Here is a 16,571-nt window from a genome sequence, read left to right as displayed (position 1 = left end):
TCTCATATTAGGTTATTCTTATGGAGAGAGACTCCTTGCTAGCAATTGTTCCATGGAAGACAAAGCGTATTAGCCAAAAAAGTTGAAGACACTTTCTACATTAGTTTTATTAATAATGGATGTAGAAAGTTCCCTGAATCAACATCCGCAGGATCTACATCGGTTATATGATTTAATGATCTCTCTCCACACACGAACACAATTAAATATTATATACTAAAAAATAAAAAAGGAAATACTTATTTAAAATATTACTTAAATGAAAACTGAAAAATTATTACCATTTCTTACTTTAATATAATCAACCAAATAAAAACTTTAATATTAAGAACTTCGTTAAGGAGAACACATTAACTATATATATATATATTCCAATCCAGTACACAAGAGGGGTACAGAAGGATTATCTAAATCATGATTGAGGCTGGAGCGTGCAAATATATATATACATATGTATCAGGTGAAATGAGTGTTTTATTATGAGAGGTGAGAGGATTAAATAAGAACCTTTAAATTAAAATAGAAGATCCAGATTTAATTGCTAATTAAATGAGATGAGAGAAAAATTATATGTGCATTTAACATTGGCTCTCTCATGCACAATATTTTTCTCTCAATTTATTTAATTAGCAATTAAATCAAATCTGGACATTCTATTTTGATCTGAAGGATTGCTATTTAATCTTCTCACCTCTCATCATAAAACTCTCACCTCACCTGATATGTCCCCTATATATATATATATAGGTGTTAGAAATGGAAGGGATGCCCTTGTTGCTTGTAGACGTAGAGTGTTGCATTTTATGGAGTTGGAATTGGCAATGATGGTAGAAGTGGTTTCTTAAATTTGGGATCAAGAGGTAATTTTGGAATAGGCTTTTTGAAGAAAGGCTTTGGTTTTAAAAACTCCTCTGGCTCAATGGCTCAGCAGCAGGATGGATTTTTTCAGTTTTGGTATAGGCTTAACAATGAGAATTGACTTTGGAATAGGTTTAAGAATATGAATTGGCTTTAAAATGGGGATTGACTTTGATCCAGGTTTAACAATAGGAATTGACTTAACAATGGGAATTGGTTTGGGAATAGGAATAGGTTTAACAATAGGAATTAGCTTTGGTATTGACTTGACAAATGGAATGGGCTTAATTATGGGAATAGGTTTGGAAAAAAAAACCTTTGAATTTTGGTTCTAGAATTGGAATTGGCGTAACAATCGGAATTGGTTTTGGAATAGACCTATAAAGGGGAACAGGAATTGGTTTAATAACAGGAATTGGCTTTGAAATAGGTTTAACTATGGGAATGGACTTTGCAATAGATTTAACAATTGAAATTGGTTTTGGAAAAAATCCTTTGAAATTTTCTTCTTCATCTTGTCCTTTTAGATTTGGTTTTGCTAACTCTTCATTTACAAACTTGCCATCCCTGTTCACTTCATTCCCTACATAAGAAATTAAAAAAAATATAAGTTAAACACAAATAATATTTTTGAAAGAGGTAGTAAGATTATTTGATTGTTTTAACAGGCAAACAACACAGATTTTAAGCTAGTTAAGAACATGGCCATAACTAGTTGAAGAAATTGTTACCATGGAGGGATCGGATCTCCATATCTCTTTTGAATTATTTCTTTTTTCGTGGGAACTATATATAGGAGCCACTAAATCCAGGCTCAACAGGCAGAATAGAACGCAACTTAATTTCACGCATAGACCTCATGGCAAGATAAATGATTGAATTGAATTCCAATGATAATAATATCAGTCAATGATCGAGTAACTAAAACATAGGCTAGCTACCCCCTTATATAAAGTTAATCTCACATGCCACAATAGGAATGTCCTGATCATATGCATGTCAAGTGTGCATCCAACCTTCCTAACATGATCTATGTATATAAAGTTTTAGACATATTAAATAACAAAATGATTTATATTATATATACTTTTGTTCTTATGTCAGATTTTTAAATTAACCATGTTCAAAATTAATTATCAATTTTAAGTTATAAAATTTATATAACTTTTACTTTTAGCATCTTACAAAAACTGTAGTTCTGCTTTTTTAAATGTAATTGTTAAAATGAATAAATTTTTTGTTGAGGATTGAGGACTAACACAAATTAAGAAACATCATATATATATTTTTTGGAAGGCTAAGAAACATCATATATAAAAGCCTAACAAAATTATATTGAATGTGTCAGTATTAGCACGAGTCTCAAATTAGCCTGAGATTTCATTTGTCGCAAAAACAGAAGGAGCATAACTGAAGCTAGCAAGCAGCAACAAGGGAATCGAAGCCAGAAGCGCAAAAGTGCGCATTGCATAGTGGAAGCCTTTCTCATTCTCATTGAGAAAACCAACTTAACTAGGCCACACTAATCAAAGCTCAAAAGGGAAATGTCTCAAGGCTTGAGATACTCTTGTTCCATACTGATCCTTTATTTATAAATTATAATAGCTAGCTACGGACTAAATGCACATTAAGTGTACTATTGGCCATTAGTTTTTTTCAATATACTCCGAAATTTTAGATTTGGTTTAGGGATTATTATGTGAGTGGTTGGAACTTGGACGTATGTTTAGGGAGGTTAATAGTGTTTAACACCGTTGTTGTTGTTGCCGTGATGATGCATTAGAAGCTCTCTCCAATAAATGAGTGTTTCTTTTCCTTTTAGAATGAAATAATTCCTTCCCCTATTAGATTTAACATCACTAGTTAGGTCTTTGTCTTTTTTTTTACGCAACATAGGTAGGATCCTGCAGCATGCATGATTTGGCTAATTAATGTTGAGACAAATCATTTGATAGTGAACTTCAACGTACGTACTAGCAGATACGATAAATTTTATAATAAACTTACTACTTGCTCCATTATTCAATATTAATAGATGCCAGCTATAAACATACAAAATGAAGCTTAGCTATATGCAGAACCTTAATTCGTAATTGACCTTACATTCATAAGCTCAGTGTGCACTTTATGTAACTGATTTCGTCTAGTAGAATGAAGGTTTTGTTGTTTATTGTTGTTATGGCGTATGAGATAGGATAATTGAGTTTGACCAATGCTCTAACCAACTTGTTCCTTGTTGACACACTACAAGAAAAATCATCATTATCCATGAAAAAATCCGTAGGAAATTACAGATAAATTACCTACAGACAAAAATTTGTTGGTAAATCACTTGTAGGTAACTTTACCGATGGATTTTGGTGTCCGCCGATAATAAGTTATTTACATATTTATCTGTGGATAGCTAGTACTATCTATGGATTTATTCATAGAAAACTACCTACAATTTAATACATGGGTAAATTACCTATAGATGTATCCGTGGGAAACATAGATTAGTTGCCTACAGATAGAAATAATAATTAAATAGTTTATTTTATATAAATAATCTTACAAATAAATTTAATAAAAAAATAAAAAAAAATTATGTTCTGGTCAGAATTCCACGAAAATTAGCATATTTAGACAAAATACCATAGAAAAACCAAATTTTATTATAGTAAAAGAAAAAGTCACGAGAAATTACTTTACAAGCGGATGTCTAGATGCTTTGTATTAAAGGTCCATCAAATAGAAAATCTCCTCACCTTCCACTTAGTTTAGTGTCTAGCATTTAAAATTACTGAATAAAACTGAGTGAAAAAAAAAAAAGAATAGACTTTATGAACTGTCGTCTCCTTTCTAACCTTCCTACTTATATCTTCTCTGCCAACAATATTACTCTTGAACCAAAAAGTGTTGCAGATTATCTCACACGAACTAACTGAAAAAATAAATAGAAAACATGTTTAAATATCTATTTTTTAGCATAATATTCTCTAAAATGCAAATAAAAACCACTCGTAATCAAAGATATGGCATGAGGGTTCCTGGTGACTTTGTTAACAAGCTTGCTGGACACAAGTCTGAGGTAAAAAAAGATTTTGAAGAATACACATTGGAATCTCTATTCAACAAAACCTTGATAGCAGACTATCAGCGGAATGAAATATTGGAATTTGAGGAAATCTTGAAGGTACTTTTATTGACTCTAGCATGAGATTAGTCTGCACTAATTTGACTAAATGGTTTATAACTTTTTTTTGCTAGAAGTGCATGCTGGCCTTGTTGTCCAAATTTATGGATTGCCCATACTTTCTCCAGTAGATAATAATGTAAAGTCCATTAAGCTGGTAAGTTTAGTGAGCTTGATGTTCTTGATGTAGGTAGCACCCTTGTTTTAAAATATTTGGATGAGCATCTTTCACTCATCCTGGAAGAATTATATGGTAATTCTTTTTGTCACTAACATGTAATTCTTTTTGGTAATTATTACAAATATATTATTAATTTGTGCTTAACTTATATATTTTTTTGCTTTTCTTATGTAGGGAATAAAGTGAACACAGATGGGAAGGTTGTAAATGAAGAGTTAACAAAACCCCGTCTAAAAGAACACAATGAAGAAGAAAAATTCAAAGGATTTTTTCCAAAGCCAATGAAAGCTGAAAAGGGAAAATTTCTGAAAGCTTGAATTACTCTTGCCCCATACTTGCATTATTTATAATACCTAGCCTGGGTTGAACTGTGCATTAAATTATTATTACTTTTATATATATAAACAAGTGCATTAAGTGATTGTCCTTCATTAATTTTTGAGAATATGCTATACTACGAGATTTTAGATTTAGTTAGGGAGCATTAAGGGTAGTTGGGAGTGTGTTCAGAGATAAGTAGCGTTTAACACCGTTTTTGTACCTAAGGATGCATGAGTGTGTTTACTCTAATAAATGAGCCTCCCAAGGTTCACACTTTAAAGTGGGATGCCAAATTTCGTATCATTAATTTAATTTATTAATTAAGATTGACTATGTAAAGATTCTAAAATGAAAGGTGAACTGCATCGTTAAATGTCTTTTCTTGGCAATTAAATAGAGGACAAAGAACTGATAAATATCTTTTCTTTGCAATGAAATAATGTAATGGACACAGAACTACCTGGAATAATACATATAAAAGAGTAAGTGTTGAAAAACTTATTTCGCTTAATAATTTATTTCATTAAGAAAATAAACTTAATAAAAGAGAAATGGTAAAAGGTACGAAATATATTGCGCAGATTGATACAAATAGCACATTAGAATTTTGTTAAGAAAAGAAAAAACTTTTCTCTGCTCACTCCACCTCCTGAATAAGTGTTCATTTGTATCCTTTTTTCTCTAAATTTGGTTTTTTGTGTTGAGATTATTCATGCTATTTATTATTACTGTTAATAAAATTAACTTTACTAAAAAAAAACTATTAATAAAATTAAACATTAAATTAGGTGATAATAAAAGATAAATTGAACATTTTAAATATATGATCTTTAACTAATACTATTTATATTCGTATTTTACAAAGTACATATAATATCCATTTAATTGAAGTTGATTACATTGATAAGTATTAACAAATTTTTAATTTAATTATTTAGTGAAATAAGTTTAACACTTACACATAATTAAACTAACTAGATCCACAGATATATATAGAGGCATGTTTAATAACAATGTCAGAGTTCATTAAGAAAAGTTAATCACTAAATCATATACGAACGATATACACTAGCTACATTATTTTATTTAAATTTAATCTTGCTCATTATTTAATTAATCGTAGGACTAAATGCATATATGTTTGAACCTGTGTTTAATTTAAAACAATGGATCTGCTTCTAGCTAGCCAGAAGCTCAATTCTGCCGTTTCTTTTTTCTTTGTGTCTGCATTTATGTATTTGAGGTGAAAACAAAAACATGAGTTAGGAACATACATGTACCCAAACACATTATAAACTTTATTCCCTTCATGCTTTTACCGCCAGGCGATACCTTTACTATTCCAATGAATCCAATTAACCACACCCTTCTGTAGCACCTTCACTTCTAGCAGTAACAAAAGCTCTAAAGATAACAATTATATCCATTCACCTATAAATATACATAATGTTGTTCTTTACATAGATATATTGTTACGCACGGGTGTGATTTATTGTACGAAACCTATATTCCGGGTTGAATCTGTTCATGCAAAAGTTGTTAGGGCAAATTGCCATAAAATTCATAACCATATAAATGAAGTCAAAAAAATAAAGAAGGTGTGGTATATATTAAAAGTCGGTACCTAAAAAAAGTAAGTAGAGGTATAGGAACAAGTTGACAGCATGTGCCATTGTGAGAATGACCGCCTGTGGGAAAGCTGGGAAGAAAATGACATGTGATCCGTCTCTCTCCAATCACTTGATATGGGAGGTGCACTTCTCATCCAATTATAACAACTCATTCTTTACACACACACATAAAAAATTATTTCACTATAAAAGAAATTATAGTTTTTAACTATCATAATTAGAAATTTTGACTCTTAGATGAGATCTCATAATATATTCTTATAAGTTTTAATCTTTTGAATCAATTATAAGATTAATCTTTGATTCAAAGCTTAGCTTAATCCCATTTAAAGATCGATTTTGGTCTCTTCCTATCGTCTCTGTGGCTTAGCTTAGTCAACACTATAGTGACAATCATAAATATTAGCTTTTCAACAAATCTGATCCCATCACTTATCAGTTATAATTCATAAAGAGAGGAAGTGTCTGGCCATATATATATTCTCTGTTTTCGTTTGACACTGATTCTGGTTAATTTGTTACCATATGGAGGGAGTGTTGGGGTTTTATACTTGTATTATTTATGTATAGGGGAAACTATACTTTGTACTAGTAATATTGCTGGCTTCTTTAGGGTAAAACTTGTAATGTTTGACCAATTAGAAGCATTGGTTTTAGTATTTAATGCACTCACTGGAATTCTCCTTATTATAACGGTGTTACAATAGGTAGATCTCATAATTAAATCAAAAAAGATAATTATTACATTATGTGAGATCAACCAAAATTAGTTATTTCCAATCAATTAAAAAAAAGTATCAGAAAGACTATAAGTTACAAATAGTCAAGCTGTAGATAATTACCGAAGGTTAAATTCCAAAAATTTATAGCATATTTAACTTACAATAAATTAATTGTGATATATTTAGTATACTATTATTATTATAGTATATAAATTAATAAATAGATGTATAAAAATCTAAATATTATTTTCTTTCTAAAAGTGTTCTTTGGTTCTTTTGACAATTTGCTAATTATTAATTACTAGACTTGAACAATATTTATTCTTTAAGCTCCTTTGCTTATGTCTAAATAAAATTTATTTAAAATCACAATCTTTCTCATTGTACTTTTCAAAATAAATTTTTTAAAATACTAATAATTTTAATATTTTAATTTTTATATAATATTAATAAATAATATACTATCAATTAAATAATCTTTGTAAAATATGTTTTTTCCTATTTTACCTATATTTTAAAATAATTCTTTAAATTTCAATTAAATGCTTTTCCTATTCCCATTCACGCATAACCTTTTCTTACTCACAAATTCGCCAACATTTGAAGCACCAAGTGCTTGTTAATTTAAACACTAGCTGCTTCACAATGTTTGTGAGTCAGTGTATGTACTTTTACTTATTATTATTATTATTATTATTATTATTATTATTATTATTATTATTATTATTATTATTATTATTATTATTATTGGCAAGTCGTTGGAATTAATAATTGAGTCTTCATGGGACAATAGAATGGTGATCTTGGAGATCTCAGTGGTTGAGTTTCACACTGAAGCCACTAGTGAGAGGTTTAGTGAGAATGGTGCTGTGGAGGCATAACAAGAGTCAAGAGAGGGAGAGGAATGGCATGTAATTGTTGCCAAGACTGTGCCAATAACCTTAACAAGTTATTCTAATTTTTATATATAAGATTCTCATTGACCATTGTAAGAGCATCTCCATATCAGCATTTTTCTTTCTTATTTTTTTTTTACAACTTACGCAACTCTTTCCTTAAACTTGTCAATTTGAAAATTTTTATTAAATGAATCCCACAAATAACCTCACAATGCTAACTTCTTTTGTATTTGATACAGCTTTTGTTCTTACTTATATCTAAACAATGGTTGACAAATGTTTGGAGTAATGATTCTGGCAGAAAGGTTAGAGAGCATTTGAATAAAAGGAAGAAAGCATTTTTTTGGGTTTGCTAGAAGTCCTAGTACTTTGTACGAGTGTTAAAAATCTGAAGATGTTATATAACTTTCAATGGCAAGTCATTGACTAATGTTTCATAATTGCAGAATATAAAATTTAGGAGGGGGAGAAAAAGAGCTATAATCATAAACATACTATTATGCGTGTGTAAAATAATTTTATAACTGCAACCAAGATAACAACTGTATGTTTCACATCATAAATTCTTTGTTATTTCTATACAGCAAGACATCAAGTTACAATTAAATTAATCTACACAGTCAATGCAGAATAACAAATAAATGGTTTTGGTTTCAATCTTGAATTCTGATTCTTTTGAAATAAAAAGAAGCAACGTATATATTACAGAGTCTAGACCATCAAATGCACATTACAAGCAATCCTATAATACCATGAGAGGTGCTTGTTGGTTAATGTATCACTCTCCCTCTGAACCTTTACCTAACAAAGTCATCAAAAAATCTCTGTAGTTCCCTGAGGTATCCCCAATAACATCATCATCAAGACTGGTCTTGTACACATTAGCATATTCAAATCTGACTTTCAACAGGTCGATTTCGGCTCGAGTTACAATAGCTCTGTTGAGGGAATCTTCATCGGTTCCAAACCCAACAATAGAATCTCTTACAACCTGTTAGGTGGATAAAAGCCAGGAAAAATGAGATTGGACTCAATTGCTGCATTTGAGTATTTTCATAATAGATTGTACAGTTATATTAAACAATCAAATTGATGTCAAAATTTGATATCGGAGAACTATTTTGAAGGATAAAAAACAATGACATTGTATATATCTAAAGGAACAAAATAGATGTTTACTTAAGGATATGGAAATATTATATACTACCCCAGAAAGAATAGCCAAAAGAAAAATTAAGAGAAACTATACAGTCATGTTTCTGTGTAATACAAAATTCTTATTTGACCATTTTTCCATAGAAAAACTTCCTTTTAGATGGCAGAGAAAAATAAATTGTTAATATTTGCTGTGCATAACATATACAATTATAGATTTACAGTGCGTAAAAAGGAAACTCAAACTGATATCATTCATTTTGCCAGCACTACAAAGTAAATAAAATGCCCAAGAATTTTAGAAGTCACTAATTGTCTATGCAGCAAGTATTGTTCAGATTACCGATAAAGTTGAACTTGGCTTTGAAAATTAAACACTGACAATGGAAAGTGGCTGAACATTTAAAGATACACAGTTTCTGTTAGTTGACATATTTCTGTAAAAGCAGATTTTAGATTAATCTTCAGAATGTACTTGATCAGTAGATTCTAATGAATTGACACCTTAGTATGATAAGGCATTACCATTTAAGTTTTCTATATAATAGTGTATTGGTTTAATAAGTCAGCTTCAGTAGAAGAAAATTAGTAATTACCTTTGCAAAATGTTTCTCAGGACAGTCTATACACCATATCACCATATGTAAGAGAGATTCCAAATCACCATTACCACATTTTATGTCCTGTCAAGAAAATCATCCAAACTTCTTATGGATACATAAAATAATCATGTGTGTGTGGATATCTAATCCACTATAAATGTAAATTTTTAAACTATTAACGAACAAGATATTGTCGCATCATTGTAGTAACTAAAGCTTTTTACTTTTAGGTTAAAAAATTAAGCTGTTTTTAAACAAGTGACCAGATATAAATCAGTAGCAATGTAAAATTTTACAATGTTAGTGGATTAAAATTAAAATCTTATATAAGAACCTAAAATTTTGAAGCAAAACCTGTTCCAACGTATTCCCATAGAGGTTATTGTAGCATGCAAAAGTTTCCCGGAGCTGGAAAAAATTCCTGGTGCTAAGTATCCAAATAATATGATCATCCTCTAATTGCTTGCAGTTGATAGCTTCATGTAGTTTTGATGCCTCTTCCTTGGCTACCTCTAAATTTACAGCCACTTTATCATACCTGAATGAGCTTACTAGGCTCACTAAAAGCTGCACAAGATTACACATCAAATTTCCAGAGGAAATCATAGAAAAAATTGGAAATTAAATGTTAAAGTGAATCATGACTGCAACAGTATATTCTGACTATAATAGCTGCTTTAAAGAATCCATGAATCTTAAGTGGCTGTGATTCTGATTATGACACTAACAATTCAAGCCTCGATTTTCGGGATTGAAGCATGGTCAGCCCGCAAAGAAAACTATCCATTTAGCTGTGCTTGAGTTTACTGAATGAATGATGCCAACTTTAGAGAAATTACAATTTGAAACTTCATTCATATATTTTCTTCTTCCTCATTTTCATCATCAATTATATTTTTTCTTTGTATCCTCATTCCTCACATCATAACTTAATCCTTCAAGAACCATTAGATTGGTGAAGAAAAATGCATGAAAAAGGAACATCCTTAATATTAAATTGACCAAGTTCTTGTGTAGTATGCTTTTCACTCTTGTTTTATTCCGTGTTACTGCAAAGCATTGCCCATTTCACACACTCAGCTACTTAAAATGATAGTGCTAAGAATTTTGGAACCTACCATGCACATTTACCTAACAAATAGCTACTTTGTACATGATGAACACTTAAGCCTGCCTAGACAAAGCTAAATGTTTCTGTTCTGTGTGTCTAAGAAATTTTCAAGTTCTTACCTTTCTGAGGGGTGGAGCAACAGAGGCTATGATATCCTCCTCAAGAGAGCAATCAAAGAGAGAGCAGTAAGCCTGCCTCACAGCCACCAAATGGTTAGGAGTTGATGCACATGCTATTTCAACCAGAACCTGAAGGTGTTTAGTCCCCTTCTTCTTAGCCTTCAATGCATCCTTTGCTAGTCCTGCATGCCTTTCTGGAGGATCATAACTCCAGAGAATAACAGCATTCTGTCATGCATCATAAGTTATGTCAGAATTTATAGTAGATCATATGATTTTAAGAAAAAAAATGGCATGCTTTGGAAATCAGATTGAAAGTTCAACAAACGAATGAACTTCATCCATGGACAAAAGGAATAATGTGCCAAAAGCCTATACAATTGTTATTATAAACATCAGTATTTTGTCTAAATAGTTGCAAGATTGAATGATGAATTTCGTTGAGCTATGTAATTGGCATCTTAATGACAGATGAAGAGGCATCTAAATCACAGTTTTATCACATTAATCTGCACTGACATACAAGCTTGTATCGCAAACCTGACTTTTTCAGGTAAGTATAAAATATTTGATAGATGAACTTAGAATATATAACCCATTTATCTTTCATTTTTTCTCTTCTTTTTGAAAAATTAAAGTATCAATCCATGGCAGCAGACAAATAGCTTATGTGACCTTAACCTCCCCTACTAGAGGAAAACTTGAAACAGTGAAAAAGCATTCAGGTAAGCGAGAAATCCACAAAGTAAAAAATGCAATCCAATCCTCCATGAACATTTAATAAGATTAAAAAAAAAAGTCCAACTAAAAAGCCATTTTTGTAAGTTTTACCACCTTATTGTTTTTGTTTAATTACCTTCATTAGCAAATTAAGCGTAGTCAACCAATTAGGAAGAACAAGTTTGAAAACCTTGCTGGCAATCTGCATTTTATAAGTGTGTTTATCTTCATGCACAAACCTGACTTTTTCATTATAATAGCACTATAGCAGGCTATAGTGTGAAAATTGAAATACTCATGAATTAAATTAATGTAAAAATGAAATCAAGAGTAGGCAGCAATAGAACCCAATCAACACATGACTGATCAATGCCAGTTGGCAACTTACAGGCTAAGCAGCATAATTGACCAATTGGTTCCAAAGAAAAACCACACTTACAAATTAGCATAATCACTAAAGTCACATGACATTATTTCAGTTGATTTCTATGATTCTATCACTTGCCAAAGAAACACAATGCTGAAGAATTATTTCTTAAAAGCAAAAGAAAATATAAAGCCAACCAAGTGAAGAAACCATGACATACTCTAAAATCACCAGACAATTCAGAATTCAGACGATCGATGAGCGATTCATTGTAAAGCTGCTGATAAGTTTCTCTGATTTCCTTCCTTTGTTGAGCATTCCTGTGTCCCAATACCAATATCACCGCTTTCTCATCTGTCCCATATCCTACATGCATCAACTTTCCCGTAATCATCATCAACGATCTAATGTGAAAACATAACTCATACACAAACCATCATAATCCAAGAAAAAAAGACTAAAAAACAGAAAAATCATTGACAATACCTCCAATATCCCATTTACCAAACTCCTACCAATTACTAAGAAAGCATAAAACTTTGTCATAAAATAATACATTACATTCCTTTAATTTGGAACGGTAAAACCAAAGAATTTCATAGAATTGCAGACATAATAATGTTTGTACAAAACCCATTAGCCCAAAAAACAAAAAATACAAAATTTCAGTTTTTCTGACACCACTCTTGCAGCCTAAATTCATTGATAACTCAAATCATAACAGAATTCAGTTTCTCAATTTTCTTCAGCATTAACAAATGTTTTGAGACAGAGAGAGAGAGAGAGAGAGAGAGAGAGAGAGAGAGAGAGAAAGAAACCTTGGAAAGCCTTTCTGAGTCGTTCACTGTCTTGTGTAGGAGAAGGGACAACCTCTGGCAGTTTCAATGAAGCCATTTTTCCCTGAGACAGTGAAGGTGAGTTTTTCAGTGACAAACAAATCTCAAGTTAATAGAAACAGTTTACATGTGTTTTGAATATTTCAGTTGTTGTTCCCTCCTCGAATCATCATCCAACAATTTCGCTAAAATTAAGATTTTGATGATCTTTTTTATTTACCGTTTTGCCCCTACCTTGCTTTGTTTGAAATTGAAAAATTCCAATCAAAGTCCTTTGTGTTTATGAAATTTTAATTGAGCACCTTCTTCATTCTCTTGAATTGCAGGGAAGCACACCACAATTTTCACATATTTATTTTTTGGATTAGAGGAATTTTTCCCATGTTTATTTCTTGAAACTGCTCAATTTATTTTAATTATGACATATGTTACTTTTATTTGGTCAGTTTTTAAAAATCAAATTGAAAAATTGGATTTTTATTTTTAAAATATCAAATGAGTTTATATTTTTACGTTTAACAGTACTTTTTTAAACATTGAGAGAAATTTTATTAAATATTTAAAAATTATCAATGAGTATATTATAAATTTATAATCTAAGTGCATGCTTGATAGTAAATTATTATGATAATTGAGTAATTTAAATATTCTGTAAAACACTTAATGGAACAAAAAAATTCAAAATTAATGGGTTTTAGGTTTTAAATTTTTATTTTGTGGGGCATTATTTCTATGGGTGTTGCTAGGTGTATCTAACATTATTACTGCAGCACTTAAGGGGAAAAGACTGAAATACCCTTGATCCGTAAGTCTTTTAAGTTGATCCGTAAGTCTTTTACGAATCAACTTGATCTGTATGCACTTAATATCAACATATGAATCAACTTGATCTGTAAAAGACTTACGGATCAACTTGATCCGTACGATTTACGGACCACCCTCACGCACACTCATCACAAATGCGAAGAAAGTACAAGGACAGTTTTGACATTTTCAAAAAATGCTGGGTGCATTTAACAACGTCCTATTTCTATTTTCATTGGTGAGTCTTTCTTTAGAAATAGGAACAATCGTCCTTTTTATAGAATCAAATAGTTGTTTTCTTATCATCTTTGGGATTTGATTTATGTCCCTCAATCTTTGTTGTAATTTCTTTATATTTTTTCAATATATTTGGGGTTTGCTGTCATTATGAAACAGAGGGAGAGATTGGGGTGTGAACCTGATTAGGATATGCCTTCCTTTCCTCTGCTGCAACTTGTCCCTGCCTTTTGCTTAAAAGAAAAAATTAAAGTTTTAACTGCTAGCCATGATAGAAGTTTACTGTGCTGTGAATTGAAGTGTTTTATGTTTTTTTTAATATCTAAAATATATTTTGTCATCTAAATATCGAAAATTTTAGAATTTGTCCTTGTAAAATTTTTTATATGTTTTTTGTCCTCATAAAATTGAAATGTGTTGTTTTTTTTTTTCAGAGTCAGGTTTGGATGAATCCAAGCCTACATGGTATTTTTTAAAAATTAAATTATATGCTAAAATATGTTTTTTGTATTTATAAATATCAAAATGTTTGAAATACATCCCTACAAAATTTTGAATTTTTTTTCTCAAAAAATTGAAATCTATTATTTTTTGGCCCAATACCCGACCATACATATCATTCTTTCATTGGTTTCATTGATGGTTATAAGAGTGATGATTTCTAGGGGTTAAAAACTGTCACAAAATCTAGAAAAAAAAATCCACAAATTTATAAATTCTTATTCCCTAACTTTCTTTATCTTCTCCATCCACTAGGCTAATCCGTGAGAGAGGTGAATTTGGAAGTTAGATTGTTAAGGGTGTGTTTGGTTTTCATTTTCATTTTCTATTTTCATTTTCTGTTTTCATTTTTAAAAGATTAGAATTCTAAAAACATGTTTGGTTTGACTTCTTGTTTTCTGCTTTCAAGAAATAAAAACATTGAAAATGTGTTTTCAAAAAGAAATGTATTTTTAGATTTGCTTAAAATTATATTCTTTGTCATCGCGTTTTCATTTTACCTAAAACGAGTTTCCTGGTTTCAACTAAAAACAAAATTTTATTATTTTCAGTTTTTGGTTTGTTTAAGAAAATTGTTTCATTGAAAATGTTTTAAAAAATCCAACCAAACACACTTCCATTACTATTTTTTATTTCCAGTGAAAATGAAAAACAAAAAATAGTCAAACCAAACACCCCCTAAGTTTGCTAACAACATTTTGATTCAGATGGAACATTAAAATTGGTATTCGTACAATGAATTTAAAAGTAAAGGTGTTAAGTTTTTAGGGAAGGAAGGGAAATTCAAAAAAGAAGATGATATGATCAATAAAGTGATATTGATAATTGCAATTGAACAGAACATTTAAAAAGAAAAAAAGAAAAAATATTGTTTATTTAAATTCGAAGAATATGAAGTTAGAGAAGATAAAGATTAGGAAAGAAGGATTTATAAATTTGTGGATTTTTTTTTATATTTTCTAACGATTTTTAACTCTAAAAAATTACTTATTTTCATAATCATCAATGAAACTAATGAAATAGTGTCACAATACAGGAACACAGTGTTGTTTTGCTACTCCTCTCCTATAGTTTGAGTTATAAAAAATTTATTTATTAAATTTCACAATAAATTTTAGCCATCCTGTTACTTAAAAAAAAAAGAAGAAGAAGAAACTTAGCTCACTTCATTAATAACAAGATAATAAATGCAAATGATAATAAAATCATTTACATGATGATGATGAGTGATGATTAGCTAACATATATATAATTGGGATGTCGTAGAAAGAACATGAGTGATACAATTAGTTCATTTCCTAATAAAATAAACACTAAAATTTTTGCAATTGGATTAGGAGCTGTCTGCAATGATTAACAATAGTCCCAACCATGCAGTAACTAGTTACTAAAAGTAATTTGATATAAAAACAAAATGTCAATTCACTGCATGGAAAATAGAAATATGTACAATAGATGAAAAAGTTCCACTCAGTGAAACATTGAAATTCCTACTAATTAAGTTGTTTATTATTTTCCACCGACATAAATACATACTGAAAACATAACATTATGTAAAAAGAAAAAGAAAAAAGTGTATAAATTACGTAAAATATATATGCTCAGTCTGTATGCGAGTGAAATAATAGAAATTTTAGTAAAGAATGAGTATCAGTTACGTTACATATTTTTTAATACTTTGTTTAACACTTTTTGAATATAATTAGGTGGATTATATATGAATTAATTTTAATTAAAAAAATTGGAAGGACCAACTTTATGCCGGCTCACAATTTTGGCTTAGCTGTTTGGTTCTGCTATTATTTTAACTCTTGTTCGAATTCATACTTATGTGTAAACTAACTAAAAATATTCGATTAAAATTCATATGCACACGCTATCGCATGCGCATCAATGTTGCACGTTTAATTACTTGTAGAATAAAATATGAGATTCAGTTTAATCGTGACAATGTGGTATGAATAATTTTATAATGTAGAATTTCTGACAAAGTTTATCCTCCCACATAATTATAAGGGACACGAGCCTCATGTTGAAAACGCAGTACACCATCTAGGACCACAATACATGTTTATTTTACTTTTACTTAAATGTAATGTCTTTGGAATAAATTTTTTAAACTAGATATTAAATATTTGTTAATTAGAATTTATCAAATTTACTTCGGATGATTTTTTTACACTAATTATTTTATTAAGATTTATATTTTTAAACCAATTTCATTATGAGAAATAATTTTGTTCATATCAAATAGAATCACTCATCTAAAGACTTAAACTCGTGACTATTTATTAAGGTAAAATAATTCACCCAATTGATCCATATTGTTGAT

At 30.0% G+C, this 16,571-nt stretch overlaps 1 protein-coding gene and 1 pseudogene across 2 annotated transcripts; both read right to left on the bottom strand.

Annotated features, from left to right (window-relative positions):
* Window positions 1-462: 462 nt before the first annotated feature.
* On the bottom strand, window positions 463-2,347 carry LOC100792192 (zinc finger protein 512B-like; annotated as a pseudogene).
* Window positions 2,348-5,746: 3,399 nt separating this feature from the next.
* Window positions 5,747-12,860, bottom strand: LOC100785486 (annexin D3). Of its 2 annotated transcripts, XM_006594342.3 has the most exons (7): window positions 12,680-12,854; window positions 12,082-12,227; window positions 10,775-11,002; window positions 9,899-10,111; window positions 9,539-9,625; window positions 6,160-6,234; window positions 5,747-6,056 (listed from the first exon to the last, which is right to left on the bottom strand). In XM_006594342.3, the coding sequence occupies exons 1-6, from the start codon at window positions 12,753-12,755 to the stop codon at window positions 6,160-6,162; spliced, it is 825 nt and encodes a 274-aa protein (XP_006594405.1). In that variant the 5' UTR covers window positions 12,756-12,854; the 3' UTR covers window positions 5,747-6,056. The 2 variants fall into 2 exon arrangements, with proteins under 2 accessions (XP_006594405.1, XP_003542840.1); XM_003542792.5 differs by lacking the exons at window positions 5,747-6,056; window positions 6,160-6,234 and adding an exon at window positions 8,290-8,778 and having other exon boundaries at window positions 12,680-12,860.
* Between the last annotated feature and the right edge of the window lie 3,711 nt (window positions 12,861-16,571).

This window comes from Glycine max, chromosome 13 (genome assembly GCF_000004515.6).
Source record: "Glycine max cultivar Williams 82 chromosome 13, Glycine_max_v4.0, whole genome shotgun sequence".
NCBI classification, from domain to species: Eukaryota; Viridiplantae; Streptophyta; class Magnoliopsida; order Fabales; family Fabaceae; genus Glycine; species Glycine max.
Note: the sequence above shows the minus strand (reverse complement) of the source record. Positions and strands in the feature narration are given on the sequence as shown.

Excerpts from the sequence above, each read along its gene's own strand:
- LOC100785486 (XM_003542792.5), bottom strand. The coding sequence starts at position 12,755 with ATGGCTTCATTGAAACTGCCAGAGGTTGTCCCTTCTCCTACACAAGAC. Across the intron at positions 11,003-12,081 it reads AATTGTCTGGTGATTTTAGA|AATGCTGTTATTCTCTGGAG; the intron begins GTATGTCATGGT and ends GATGCATGACAG. Across the intron at positions 10,112-10,774 it reads TTGCTCCACCCCTCAGAAAG|CTTTTAGTGAGCCTAGTAAG; the intron begins GTAAGAACTTGA and ends AATCTTGTGCAG.